We start from the raw sequence: 15,374 nt of genomic DNA on the forward strand, positions 1-15,374 counted from the left end.
CAGACAACTAGTGGGCGGTGTGACTGTACGCCTGAGGCTGCGTGGGCGCTCCCATAAGCTTAGGATAGTAATTCTGGCGGCTGCGGGCATCCGTACTTACAGCTACTTTGCATCTGAATCAGCCGTGTGTGAGCTTTTCCTTACAGGGGAAATTATCAGATCATCATATTTATAGTCAGGATGGATTTATGTTCCTGCCTTTCAGAAATAATTGGGCTCTGGAAGATGTTTTGCCTTCAGCCGAATCAACAGAATAACAGTATATTACGCCCATTGATGGACCACTGTCTTCTGTATGGAGACCCACCTACTGTAGGTGAAGTGTGAAGAACACTGCAAACAAGGTGGTCCCCCATCTACTAAACAGATAAAACTTAGCTTGTTATTGCCACCTTGCCTACACCCCCACCGTCACTACACTGTCAGAACTGACATCATACTGTCAATAGTCCTCCGTGCCACTAGGTGTCATCCTCCAATGAGCTCTCAGCTTTACTTCATACATAATAATCCTTTGCACTGAGATGCACTGACGCGGCTGGTGGATTACCAAATGTTTGTAAATGTATGTAGCGGAGTCCTCTGCACTTTATTATTACAGAATGTAGGATGTCATTCTCTTCTGCTGTCCACTGCAGCAAAAGACTAGATTGACCTCTGCTTTACACATGTGCACATGTGATGGGCCAAATTTACATAGAAACATACATTGTGTGTATTACTGTTCTGAGAAGCAGGTATGGGATCAGTAACTGGAGCGAGAGAGTTGGCCCTCAATTTAGAAATACTTAAATCATGTAGTGTTAGGACCACCAGAGCAGAGACGCCTTTCTGGCGCTGGAGGCTTACCATATATTTGCAAATGTATGTAACTGAGATCTCTGCATTTCATTATTATGTAGGATGTAAGCCTACTCTGCTGGCCCACTGCAGTGTGCTCGGGGAATTCTGTTTTATTTCTTTCTAGTCTAGATTACCCTGTCCATTACATGCACCTGTGGTGGGCCTATACATTTCTCTGAGCCATAGTGTGTACTAGCTTTGTTAACGATAAGGGGCCTAATTCAGTAAGGATAGCAAATTCTGCTAATCAGCAGAATTTGCTATCCTTTTGCACGCATGCTGGGGGCCGCCCAGCATGCTGACCAGTGCCTCCCCCACCCCCCACAAGCAGAAATTGTGATCGCCTCGCAATTTCTGCTTGTCAGCAGAAACTAAGGTTGACTCCTGTCGACGCAGCTTATGTGCGGCCGCAGGAGTCCCAGCGCCATCTTACCTGTCATGGTGGCTGCGTGTGACGTTACACAGCCGTCGCAACCGCACTTCTGACATGCCCCCGTTCGGCACGCACAACCCACCATTCGGGTTGCCCTGTCCCCGCAACGCTTCGTTTCCTCCCTGAAAACGTAGCGTTGCCCCCCCCCGCCCCGCCCCACGACCGCCTCTGCCTGACTGACAGGCAGAGGCGACTGCATTTTCTGCGGCCCCCCGCAGAAAATGCGGACGCATGCGCAGTAGGGCCCGCTGCGCATGCGCCCGTGGCACCCCCCGCAATAATTCTGGGTGGATCGCGATTTGCGATCCAACCTGAATTAGCCCCAAGGTCCAGCAGAACGTGATGAGTATAACATACTAGATGAGGGCAAAAACTTCCCTCCAAATAATACTTCCATATTCTATGAAGTCAACAGTATAGACGGTATGCAAAGTATTTAATTTATGAAACATTTCTCTTTATTGAGACCATTTTTCTTACATATAAAAGTTAACCATGTCCAGTAAGTGAGGTTATTGGTTTGTGTGCGTCATATAATGTCTTGCCAGCAGTGCATCGTGGGCAAAACTTTCTCCACAAACCGTGCAACAAAATGGCTTCCCTCTGGCGTGGATTTTCTGGTGTTTAGTCAGGTTTGAACTGCAGGCAAAACTTTTGCTGCAGCTGGAGCATATAAAGGGCTTGGCGCCCGTGTGGACCTTCTGGTGCTTAGTCCGGTCTGAGTTAGTAATGAAGCGTTTCCCACATTCAGGACAGGGATATGGCTTTTCCCCAGTGTGGATGCGTCGATGGACAATGAGGCTTGCGCTGCAGTTGAAGCACTTCCCACAGACAGCGCAGCAATAGGGTCTCTCTCCCGTGTGAATCCTGCGGTGCACTGTCAAATGGGCATTACGGTTGAAGCACTTTCCACACACAGGGCAGGAAAAGGGCCTCTCTCCCGTGTGAGTTCGCTGGTGCAGGGTGAGGTGGGCCCTGCAGCCAAAACACTTCCCACACTCCGTGCACGGGTAGACCTTCATTCCTTTGTGAATTCTCCGATGGACAGCAAGACGCGAAACCGTTGAAAAACATTCCCCACATTCTGAACATATAAATGGCCGGAGACTTTTATGGACAATCGGGTGTCGGAGAAGATCTGAGCTTTTAGTAAAACTTTTCTGACACTCAGGGCAGTAACATGTCTGACCTGCGATATGTGCAGTTTGGTAAGTAGATGTATATTGTACCTTTGTACCATCTGTGGAAGTATACATGTCAGTGTGTCTGAGGTCATCTCCATTCCATGGGACTGGTTCCTCCTTAATATGAGTAGCTGTATACTGTGTATGATATGTGGGTGTATACATGTCAGTGTGTGTCAGGTCTTCTCCATCAAATGAGACCGGTTCCTCCTTAATATGAGTAGATGTATACTGGGTAACACCTGGGGGTGTATACGTGTCAGTGTGTGTCAGGTCTTCAGCATCACATGAGGTTGATTCCTCCTTCACATGAGTTGATGTATACTGTGTATGACCTGTGGGTGTATACATGTCAGTGTGTGTGAGGTCTCCTCCGTCACATGAGACTGATCCCTCCTTAATATGAGTAGCTTTATACTGTGTGTGATCTGTGGGTGTATACATGTCAGTGTGTGTGAGGTCTCCTCCGTCACATGAGACTGATCCCTCCTTAATATGAGATGTATACTGTGTATGACCTGTGGGTGTATAATTGTCAGTGTCTGTGAGGTCTCCTCCATCACATGAGACTGACCCCTCCTTAATATGAGATGTATACTGTGTATGACCTGTGGGTGTATAATTGCCAGGGTGTGTGAGGTCTCCTCCATCACATGAGACTGACCCCTCCTTAATATGAGATGTATACTGTGTATGACCTGTGGGTGTATACATGTCAGTGTCTGTGAGGTCTCCTCCATCACATGAGACTGACCCCTCCTTAATATGAGATGTATACTGTGTATGACCTGTGGGTGTATAATTGCCAGGGTGTGTGAGGTCTCCTCCATCACATGAGACTGACCCCTCCTTAATATGAGATGTATACTGTGTATGACCTGTGGGTGTATAATTGCCAGGGTGTGTGAGGTCTCCTTCTTCACATGAGACTGACCCCTCCTTAATATGAGATGTATGTTGTGTATGACCTGTGGGTGTATAATTGCCAGGGTGTGTGAGGTCTCCTTCACATGAGACTGGATCCTCCTTAGAATTAGGGGAGAAACATTTATTTTCAGCATCATAAGGTAAACCTGTTGGAAACAAATGCATTCTAGTCAGATATTTAAAACATTACCCTGTCCTCTCTCTGTATATATAAAAATGAGTAATTAATCCTCCTTACCTGGTGATATGAGGGGCCAGTGATTCTCCAACATCACATCATTGTACAGACCCTTGTGTCCTTCTATATACTCCCACTCCTCCATGGAGAAATAGACAGTGACATCATCGCACCTTATAGGAACCTGACACACACAATGACACAGTCATCACCCAGACACACTCCCTGATCTTACTATATGATGTCCCATTCCCAGTAGTCACCTCTCCAGTCAGCAGCTGAATGATCTTGTTGGTGAGTTCCAGGATCTTCTGCTCAATGTCTCTCTCATGTATCGGTGAGTGAGGTGGAGGCACCATGATGGGACTCTTGGTCCTTCTATATATTCCTGTTATATGGCGACGGCTGCTATGTAGGATATGATCACTTGACTTCTTCACAAGTGTGTAATCCTGTGTACCGAGAGAAGGATGATAAAATTCCCTATTCTAAAACAGAGATAAGCAACAGAAATTTTTTATGCCTATACATTGATTGCAAAACTATCGGAAAGTTATCACCTCCCCAGTCAGGCCCCTGTGTTAGTAATAGAGATAAGAGTGATGTCACTGTGACACTCCCAGACTCCCTAACCTCCCCAGTCAGGCCCCTGTGTTAGTAATAGAGATAAGAGTGATGTCACTGTGACACTCCCAGACTCCCTCACCTCCCCATTCATGTCCTGTGTTAGTAATAGAGATAAGAGCGATATTACTGTGACATTCCCAGACTCCCTAACCTCCCCAGTCAAGTCCGTGTGTTAGTAATAGAGATAAGAGTGATGTCATTGTGACACTCCCAGACTCCCTCACCTCCCCGTTCAGGTCCTGTGTTAGTAATAGAGATAAGAGCGACGTCACTGTGACAGTCCCAGACTCCCTCAACTTCCCCAGTCAAGTCCCTCTGTTAGTAATAGAGATAAGAGTAATGTCACTGTGACACTCCCATACTCCCGCACCTCCCCAGTCAGGTCCCTCTGTTAGTAATAGAGATAAGAGTGATGTCACTGTGACACACCCAGACTCCCTCACCCAGGGCTGCCATCAGAAATGATGGGGCCTGGGACTGACCCATACAAGGCAGGCCCCCCTCTACCACCACCACACACACTGTCTGCTCCCCCTCCTTCCCTGCATTCCCCAAACTGTACCTTTTGAGGGGGCCGGGGTGGTTGTAATCAGGATCAGGGGGCCAGGTCACAACACCATGAATGGACAGAGCGCATCAGAAGGGCAAGAGGGACAGAGGCAAAGCCGCGGTTTGCGGCCATATTCTTAATACAGAGCCGGCCGTGAGCCAGTCGGAGCTCACAGACCGGCAGCTCCTGATTGGCTGCCAGTCCATGATCTCCGATTGGCTCACGACCGGCTCTGTATTAAGAATGTGGCCGCGGTTCTGCCTCTGTCCCTCCGTTGCTGCCTGCCGATGCACAAGGCAGGCAGCTGACCTGTGTCCCTGTTCCTGACTCCAAGCACCCGGGCCCCATCTCAGTCCGGGCCCAGCACTGCAGTACCCACCGTCCTCCCTTGATGGCGGGCCTGCCCTCCCCTCCCGAGTCAGGTCCTGTGTAGTAATAGAGATAAGAGCGACGTCACTGTGACAGTCCCAGACTCCCTCAACTTCCCCAGTCAAGTCCCTCTGTTAGTAATAGAGATAAGAGTGATGTCACTGTGACACTCCCATACTCCCGCACCTCCCCAGTCAGGTCCCACTGTTAGTAATAGAGATAAGAGTGATGTCACTGTGACACTCCCAGACTCCCTCACCCAGGGCTGCCATCAGAAATGATGGGGCCTGGGACTGACCCATACAAGGCAGGCCCCCCCTCTACCACCACCACACACACTGTCCGCTCCCCCACCTTCCCTGCATTCCCCAAACTGTACCTTTTGAGGGGGCCGGGGTGGTTGTAATCAGGATCAGGGGGCCAGGTCACAGCACCATGAATGGACAGAGCGCATCAGAAGGGCAAGAGGGACAGAGGCAAAGCTGCGGTTTGCGGCCATATTCTTAATACAGAGCCGGCCGTGAGCCAGTCGGAGCTCACAGACCGGCAGCTCCTGATTGGCTGCCAGTCCATGAGCTCCGATTGGCTCACGACCGGCTCTGTATTAAGAATGTGGCCGCGGTTCTGCCTCTGTCCCTCCGTTGCTGCCTGCCGATGCGCAAGGCAGGCAGCTGACCTGTGTCCCTGTTCCTGACTCCAAGCACCCGGGCCCCATCTCAGTCCGGGCCCAGGACTGCAGTACCCACCGTCCTCCCTTGATGGCGGGCCTGCCCTCACCTCCCGAGTCAGGTACTGTGTTAGTAATACAGATAAGAGCGACGTCACTGTGACAGTCCCAGACTCCCTCAACTTCCCCAGTCAAGTCCCTCTGTTAGTAATAGAGATAAGAGTGATGTCACTGTGACACTCCCATACTCCCGCACCTCCCCAGTCAGGTCCCTCTGTTAGTAATAGAGATAAGAGTGATGTCACTGTGACACTCCCAGACTCCCTCACCCAGGGCTGCCATCAGAAATGATGGGGCCTGGGACTGACCCATACAAGGCAGGCCCCCCTCTACCACCACCACACACACTGTCCGCTCCCCCTCCTTCCCTGCATTCCCCAAACTGTACCTTTTGAGGGGGCCGGGGTGGTTGTAATCAGGATCAGGGGGCCAGGTCACAGCACCATGAATGGACAGAGCGCATCAGAAGGGCAAGAGGGACAGAAGCAAAGCCGCGGTTTGCGGCCATATTCTTAATACAGAGCCGGCCGTGAGCCAGTCGGAGCTCACAGACCGGCAGCTCCTGATTGGCTGCCAGTCCATGAGCTCCGATTGGCTCACGACCGACTCTGTATTAAGAATGTGGCCGCGGTTCTGCCTGTCCCTCCGTTGCTGCCTGCCGATGCGCAAGGCAGGCAGCTGACCTGTGTCCCTGTTCCTGACTCCAAGCACCCGGGCCCCATCTCAGTCCGGGCCCAGGACTGCAGTACCCACCGTCCTCCCTTGATGGCGGGCCTGCCCTCACCTCCCGAGTCAGGTCCCTCTGTTAGTAATAGAGATAAGAGTCATGTCACTGTGACACTCCCAGACTCCCTCGCCTCCCCAGTCAGGTCCCTGTGTTACTATTAGAGATACGAGTGATGTCACTGTGACACTCCCAAACCCCTTCATCTCTCAGAGTGTGGAACCAACTGTATCTTGTATAAACTTGAAAATGTTGGTGTTTGCTGGCACTGCAATAAAGTTATATCACCATGAAAATCCTAGCATTATTCACCTCTCCAGTAAGAAGAAAAATGATGTCCAGGGTGAGGCTTAATATCCTGTCAACCGTGTAATTCCTCTCTCTGTCCATCCTCATTACTTTAGATGATGCACATACGACTCGTTAACTCATACACAGGTGTTAGCGTCACGTGACTTCTGTTCAGTAAATGCGCTGTATGGCTTTTTACAGATCCAGCCTTTTAGGAACAGAAGAGGTACCAGGCAGCCAATACAATTGCGCAAAAAATATAAAATAGATAAAAACACAACTTCAACATAGAAAATGTGTATTATATGTGACTAAGGGGAGTAAAGCAGCTACAATAAGTATAATGTATATTTTATGAGACTGAGGAATAAAAACAAATTGCTACAATATGTAGTAAAATGTGCATTTAAAAACTGTACTATGTAGTATTAATAGTAATAAGACATTAATAATATAAGTATTAGTATAATCATTAAATACCTGTAGTGATACATTGTAGCAGTCTTCCCTTTATGTACCACAAGTGACAGGAACGAGATTCTGAATAATAGTTCTTCCCTGCCCCCTTACTTCCTGGTTTTGCGTTCCACCTCACTTCCGTGTTCTGCGTTCCACCTCATTTCCTGGTTCTGCATTCCACCTCACTTCCTGGTTCTGCGTTCCACCCCACTTCCTGGTTCTGCATTCGAAGCTTATTTATCGTTCTGCCTTTATTTAAATACCAGACTGTAAGACTACATGTCCCATGGTGCATTGCTTACTGAAGTACTTGAGCCAATGGCATTACACGCAGTCTCTGGGATTCTGTTAATAATAAGAAATACTTATGCTTAGCACGCTTACTGTTTAGTAATAACAGCCTTAAGTATAACTGTTCCAGTATTCATGTTCTAATTAATGTAAATGAAATCAATATTATTATACAGCACACTGTTTATTTTCAGTGTATATGCTATGGCCATGTCACGTGACGAGGGGCAGCGATGGAAAAAATAGTTTCTTATTAAATAAAAGTATTTATTGCACAGAACTTTATACTATATATTTCTCATACGTCCTAAAGGATGCTGGGGATTCCAAAAGGACCATGGGGTATAGACGGATCCGCAGGAGCTTGGGCACACTATAAAGACTTAAACTGGGTGTGAACTGGCTCCTCCCTCTATGCCCCTCCTCCAGACCTCAGTTAGACTTTGTGCCCAGGAGTGATGGGTCACACACTAGGGGAGCTCTCCTGAGTTTCTCTAAAGACTTTATGTTAGGTTTTTTATTTTCAGGGAGACCTGCTGGCTACAGGCTTCCTGCATCGTGGGACTGAGGGGAGAGAAGTCAGACCTACTTCTGTGAGTTTCAAGGCTCTGCTTCTCGTCTACTGGACACCATTAGCTCCAGAGGGTTCGATCACTTGGTGCGCCTAGCTGCTTGTTCCCGGAGCCGCGCCGTCACCCCCCCCCCCCCACAGAAGACAGAAGACAGAAGCCGGGTGAGTATGAGAAGATCAGAAGACTTCAGACGGCAGAAGACTTCAGTAACGGAGGTACAGTGGTAGTGCTGCGCTCCATGCTCCCACACACCAACGGCACTCACAGGGGTGGTCATTCCGAGTTGTTCGCTCGTTATTTTTCTTTCGCAACGGAGCGATTAGTCGCTAATGCGCATGCGCAATGTCCGCAGTGCGACTGCGCCAAGTAAATTTGCTATGCAGTTAGGTATTTTACTCACGGCATTACGAGGTTTTTTCTTCGTTCTGGTGATCGGAGTGTGATTGACAGGAAGTGGGTGTTTCTGGGCGGAAACTGGCCGTTTTATGGGAGTGTGCGGAAAAACGCTACCGTTTCTGGGAAAAACGCGGGAGTGGCTGGAGAAACGGAGGAGTGTCTGGGCGAACGCTGGGTGTGTTTGTGACGTCAAACCAGGAACGACAAGCACTGAACTGATCGCAGATGCCGAGTAAGTGTGGAGCTACTCAGAAACTGCTAAGAAGTGTCTATTCGCAATTTTGCTAATCTTTCGTTCGCAATTTTGATAAGCTAAGATTCACTCCCAGTAGGCGGCGGCTTAGCGTGTGCAAAGCTGCTAAAAGCAGCTTGCGAGCGAACAACTTGGAATGAGGGCCAGGGTGCAGGGCGCTGGGGGGGGGAGCGCCCTGGGCAGCAAGTTACTGGTCTTCTTAATGTGTAAAACTGGCAAAAAAGCATTTAGGTGCCGAGGCACCGCGGTTCATCCCCCGCCAGTATACTTTAATGATTTCCCCGCCACCGCTTATACGGGTGCAGGGCGCGGGGGGGGGGAGCGCCCTGGGCAGCGTATACAGACCCCCGCAGGCGCGTTATGCCGTGGTCCCCGTCGGCCGCCATGGGTGCAGGGCGCCGGGGGGTGGTGGCGCCTTGGGCAGCATAGATAGTTGGAGCTCCCGGGCGCCGCACAGGAGGACCCGTCATGAGAGCGGCGGGTGCGCGACGCGCCGGGGCTCCCGCATGCCGATCGGTTGCCTGTGGTGCAGGGCGCGCAGGGGAGCACCCTGAGCAGCATGGTGTTGGGTAAATATAGAGTCTTTACCCTATATTTAGTGCTCGGCCTGATTGGTTTTAGATATACAGGGGGGCTATAGCGCGCTGAGAAGGGCGGAGCTTAGCCTCACACACAGTCAGTGCCATTTTTCCCTGCTGTCCCCGCCAAGCACGAACACAGTGGGGGATATAGTGTTTGGGGTCTGTTGCCCTCCCAGAGGTGAAATCTCCCTGTGTATAGGGTCCCCCGGCTCAATATAGGGTTATATATATATATATTTTTTGTCGAGCGGGCTTAAGCGCGCCGGGAAGGGGCGGAGCTTAGCCCTCACAGAGGGGCCAGCGCCATTTTCCTAAGTCCCCCACCGGGACTTGCTATGTACTAAGAAGGAAGGGGGGCACAGAGTGTTTTAATGCTGTATGGGTGTCATATAGCATTAGGATTGATAATGGACGCATAATCCTTGTTGTAATACATAAATACAGTTTCCCTTTTTATTTACCCACTATTGGTTAGTCGACATGGGTCGACAGGTGTGAGGGCTTTGTCAAAGGCGCCTGTGGGGATAACTGTCGGTTTCGCCGACGCTTGCCGGTACTTGATTCAAACAACTAAGTATTAGCAGGTTACTTTTGTGTGCTTAAAAACAAGTAAACATGCTAGGGGAGACACGGTGGTCGGTCGATGCCCTGTCGGCATCAACGGTAATTCCTGGGTAAAAGAATTAACAGGCTGTTATTGCCTTGTGCCTGTATTGGTATATATATATATATATATATATATATATATATATATATTCTATATATATATAAGTAGGGGGAGTGTTATTACAATTGTAGAGGTATGCTTCCCTCAGACCCCTTGGGGTTCCAAGATTATTATTATTATTTTTGCCCGCTTACTATTCCGTGCTGTCGACATTTACTCAGTTTCTGTCGGCCGTAAAGTTCCTGGTAGATCCACATCAGGGACATGTCAGTACATGGTCATACACATACACAACACATTACTGTCACTAGGGACCTGACAGGTCTGGACAATCCGCTTGCGTATAGGTTATGTCTATATGTATATATGTGTAGATATAACTTTATATATGCATGATTACGATATGGGTGTTTTATTGTGTATTACATGATGTATATCCATGAATGCTGAAATAATGGTATTCTTCTCATGTGCTGGTCGCTATGTTGATTAAGCTCTAGATTGGCCGGGACGAGTTGGTTTCGATCCTCTCAAGGAGTCCGAATATTATTCTCTTCACAACGCGGAGAGAAAGTTATGACAATCAGCTCCTGGTCGACGCAGAGCCCGGTCGCAAAGGATCATACATAGCCAGCTAAGTGAAATTTTATTTCTATACTTTGACCTTATTTGCAATGTATCACTTGAGTGTGGTAGTCGGGTAAGCATCCGATAGATTTATCCTACCCAGAGTGGGTAGGCTTGCCTATGTTTATTTTTCCTTATAACATTACAGCAGGCTGCCACGTGACAGCAGGTGGTGTGACTGGAAAAATGCGGAGGAGGTCTCCGGGAGATGCTGGTGGGAGGTATACAGCTGTTTGGTGGGGCCTCTCTTCAGTCAATCTCGGCGGTATCCGCTGGTAAGTCTAAATTCGTGAGGTAACCTCCTCCACAGCGGTTGGTGACGCATTCTTTTGTGGGATGCAGTCGTTTAACCGGTTCGAGACCGTTCTTTTTTCCTTTTCTGTGTAGACAGTGGAAGGTGAAAAGGTAAGTGTCCTGCAGCCTTGTTAGGTTCGCAGAAGTGGACGTAGTTTCTGTTTCCACTACATACACCACTTGTCGCTGAGTCTATCTGGCTGGTCCCCACTCCGGTGACCACTTGTCTACTAATTTTCAGTTAGTCCAGGAATAGACTAGGACCTGTGAGTCATTTATAGAAGCCAAAGGGGAACATTCTGAGTTACGGTTGTTTCCCCTTACTGGTTTTTCTAATAGATTTTGCCTCTCCACTATGGAAGGGGAGGTAACACGCGACGCCAAACAGAGGTGCGTCACGTTCAGGACATTGTCTGGTTGTCCCTGTAAAAAGGTGCATATCCTTGTTTATCTCTGGCTGTTCTTCGGAGCAGGAATTGGCCTGTTGTTCCCAACGACGCAGATGTCAGAAGTGGGTTTCAGAGTAGATACTGACCGGTTAAGGTTCGGTGTTTTTCCTGTGGAGAGAGGTCTGAGGATCCAGAGTTGGATCGGCTTTGAGGTGACACCTCATCAGTAGGTTCTATTAATAAGACCGATGGATGTGGCATGAGAGGCCTTTTTCGGAGAGCAGGTCTAATACCAGAGTGGTTTTCATGGGACCAGTTGGAAATGGGGTCGAGGTCTCACCTGCGCATGCACCGGAATATAATCAAAACGGCTAGGACATCGCTCCTGTGGTGTCTGCTCGGTTCTTTCCTTCTAGAGGAATGAAGGTTAGGGATCCAGGTTTAGATCTTGGTGTCTGTGCATATAGATCTCCGAAGCTGGGGAGCAGTCCTTTGCAAGGGACGTATTTCCAGAGGCTGAGGTCAAGTTGGGAAATTTGTCTGCTGTAAGCTTCTTTGAATTAAGAGCTATTTTAGACGAACGTATTCTTCGTGTTCTGCCGTGTTAATTCTGCCAGAAGCCTTGTCAGCAATGGCGTAAGTAAGCCGCTAGGGCGGAACAAGGAAAAAGCGGAGATGGCAGAAGATGCACAGTTTACAGTTGAGGGGGAAGTCTGGTAAACGCTATGTTAGCAGTCTTCGTTCCGGAGGTAAACGACGGAGAAATAGATTTCCTTTGCGGACATGATATCCAGCCAGGAAAAATACTGTCATCATCGAGAAGCTTTCCCAGAAGTGACAAGTCTTTGTGGAGTGTCGCAATTGGACATGTTGGCGTCTCGCCTCAACGAGAGGCCTCAAGGAGATTGTTCCAGGTTAAGGGACACTCAGGATATAGCGGCGGACATCCTCGTGACACCGTGGGTGTTTTTAGTCGGTCTAGGTGGCCTCTCCGCTTTCACTTTTCTGACAGTGGTAAGCGTAAGATGATCGATGGTTCCGATGATCCTCTGAAATCCGGTCTAACCAGAGAGGGTTGGCTATACAGTTTTCATGGTTTACTCATAGAAAATTACTGCCCTCTTCCTTTACGTGAGGTAATGTTACAACAAGATCGGGGCGTGTATCAGGACTTACCGCGGCTGCGTCTAACGGCGGGGCGGTTGTATGTCATATCCTAAGCCGAATGGGTGTTCCCAGTGAAGTCGTTTCTTCAATTCTTCAGGCTAGGAAAGAACTGACGGCACAGCGTTACAACCTTTGTTGGAGTAATTATGTGTTTCGGTGTGTATCCAGGAAGGCTCCTATGGAGGACTTTCAGCTAGGTCCTGCTTATCCATACGTTACAAGCCGATGTGGAGGCAAGCCTATTAAGTTTCTTTACGAAATTTCTCTTTTGGAAAGTGGTCAGGCTTTTGACTTTGACGTCCGCAAGGCGGGTGTCGGAAGTGGTGGTTTTGTCTCACAAGAGCCTTGTTTGATCTTTCAGGTGGATAGAGAGGAATTGAGTACTCGGTTGGTAGTTCTACCAAGAGTGGTTTCTGGGTTTCGCAGAAATTGGCCTATTTTGATGCCGGGGGTTACTTAGGCATTAGCTGGTTCAAATTCCCTTGATCTAGCCAGGGATTTGAGTATGTAAGTCATCAATTTGGCTCAGTTTGGAGAAACAGAGGCCCTGTTTATCTGGTATGTTCCCAGCTTACTTTGGGAGACTGCGTTATGCAGTTTGTTACAGGCTGAATCTGGGATGCGGTTTGGCATGTTCGTTCTACGGCTGCTTTGCCGTCACCGAAGTCGGTGGAGGTTCCTTCTTTTGGGAAGATGGGCTTTTCTTGGACGAATGCCCGAGGAGTCTCGGCGGTTTAACTTTGCCGAGCGGATTCTTGGTCGGGGTCAAACGCTTTTGCGATGCTCTACAAGTTTGATACCCTGATTGTTGGGGGACCTTATGTTTGCTCATTCGGTGCTGCAGAGTCGTCCGCACTCTCCCGCCCGTTTTGGAGCTTTGGTATAAACCCCATGGTCCTTTTGAAATCCCTAGCATCCTCTAGGACGTATGAGAAAATAGGATTTTGGTACCTACCGGTAAATCCTTTTCTCTTAGTCCGTAGAGGATGCTGGGCGCCCGTCCCAGTGCGTACGGTGTCTGCAGTTATTGCTTTTGGTTACACCCTGGTGGTGTGTCTTCTCTGTCTGGCGGTTGCTACCGTTGTTCATGACATAGCATGCGGGGTCGTATTTTTGCTTCTGTGGACACACGGGTTGTGTTACATATTCTCTCAGCATGTGGCTGTGTTTTGTTCATGCCGTTGGCTGGTATTCTACTGAATGCCACGTTCTACGGTCTGTTTGAGGTGTGAGCTGGTATGACACTCACTGTGTTTATAACAATAAATTCTTTCCTCGAAATTGTCCATCTCTCCTGGGCACAGTTTTCTAACTGAGGTCTGGAGGAGGGGCATAGAGGGAGGAGCCAGTTCACACCCAGTTTAAGTCTTTATAGTGTGCCCAAGCTCCTGCGGATCCGTCTATACCCCATGGTCCTTTTGGAATCCCCAGCATCCTCTACGGACTAAGAGAAAAGGATTTACCGGTAGGTACCAAAATCCTATTTTTTTTTGTGTTTTTTATTTTTTTTAAATTACTTTTTAATGTAGTTTCCATGAAAGTGGAATTGGGGGCTTAATCCAGCTTTACGTATGCGCAGCTCAACCACCCCAGAAAAACATTCTTGATAAATTGAGCCAGGAAAAACCTTTTTCTCTCTCAGCATCTTAATAACGGTAACAGCCCATTTTTCACAATTAAACCTGAATAATTTTCTGCTCTCTTCAAGTCAATGTTAAAAATGCAGATCTCAGTGTGGCTGAACCGTGATTTTCCAGGGACCCTCTGGTGCTGAGCTGATAGAAGGGCCCCACAGGCCATGCAGACCTCCCACTTACCCCGCAGCACCCCACGTGTCCCCAGGTTCCATGTACACGCCAAAGCTTTCATTGTAAGTTCCAATGTCATACACTACCTTCCACTTATCCCCAAATGCCCCCCACCCACTAGGAGCACCCGTGACCTAATTAACAATTAAGGATTGCTAACTCGTAATTAATAATACACCCTGCCCATATCTGCATATAATTTTGGTCAGTGATCGCTGAACTTCCTCCTCATCTGATGTCTCTTAGACCATTGACGGCTGCATCATTAATTAGCCATCGATGGTTATGCTATGCACATGTCCAAAATGCGCATGCGCGGGTCCAACACTCACCATTGGGAGATCAGCCACCTAGGATTACCATTGGTGGCATTCCATTGATCGTGAAATACTCACCGTTGCCATCAGACCGTTATTAGGGGAGATTTATGGGAGATCTCCTGCGCTCCGGGGAGAGTGGACAAACCTTGCGGATTCAACCCATTTCTTCAGTGATGTTGGCGGTCTGGTGCTAGTGGGTGCTATTCCTGGGGAATCATGTCGTCATGACCGCAAGCCACTCCCCATGTCTGCAAAGCACTGCATTGCGGAGCAGAGGGCGGAGTCCCAAATCATGTCACCACACACCCTGCACCTCCCACTTATACCTGCCCCCTGGGATCTCCCAGAGGGGAGGATTTTAAAGCAGACATGTATGTTCACGGTACCTATCTTCTGCCAGTACCTTCAGCTCTATGGATCCAACTATTACTGTAGGCAACACGTCTTCATAGATTGCAAGCAGAAACTACCTTTTATATACGGTCAATGCACCAAAGCCTCTGGGACGGGTTCCGGCGATTTACACGGCTAACTGAATCTTTCAGCCCCTCTGTCTCCCGCACTAGAGATATGGAAGCGCCATTATATGTAAGAGGAGCGTCACCTGTGCTGAGGCATGGATATCCTCTAAACCACAGGTTCTCAAACTCAGTCCTCAGGACCCCACACGGTGCATGTTGTGCAGGTCTCCTCACAG

General features: G+C 48.6%; 1 protein-coding gene across 1 annotated transcript in view; it reads right to left on the minus strand.

Annotated features, from left to right (window-relative positions):
• Positions 1-14,843, minus strand: part of LOC135057165 (uncharacterized) — a 208,438-nt gene extending 193,595 nt beyond the window's left edge. Inside the window, exons 1-6 of the mRNA XM_063963064.1 lie at positions 14,753-14,843; positions 7,334-7,657; positions 6,875-7,061; positions 3,829-4,017; positions 3,626-3,749; positions 1,791-3,533 (exon numbers count right to left, since the gene is read on the minus strand). Coding sequence (XP_063819134.1) covers positions 1,791-3,533; positions 3,626-3,749; positions 3,829-4,017; positions 6,875-6,958 — 2,140 coding nt within the window. The 5' untranslated portion in view covers positions 6,959-7,061; positions 7,334-7,657; positions 14,753-14,843. The remainder of the gene's footprint in view (positions 1-1,790; positions 3,534-3,625; positions 3,750-3,828; positions 4,018-6,874; positions 7,062-7,333; positions 7,658-14,752) is intronic.
• Positions 14,844-15,374: the final 531 nt, after the last annotated feature.

The sequence above is a fragment of the Pseudophryne corroboree genome, chromosome 3 (genome assembly GCF_028390025.1).
Source record: "Pseudophryne corroboree isolate aPseCor3 chromosome 3, aPseCor3.hap2, whole genome shotgun sequence".
Classification (NCBI taxonomy): Eukaryota; Metazoa; Chordata; class Amphibia; order Anura; family Myobatrachidae; genus Pseudophryne; species Pseudophryne corroboree.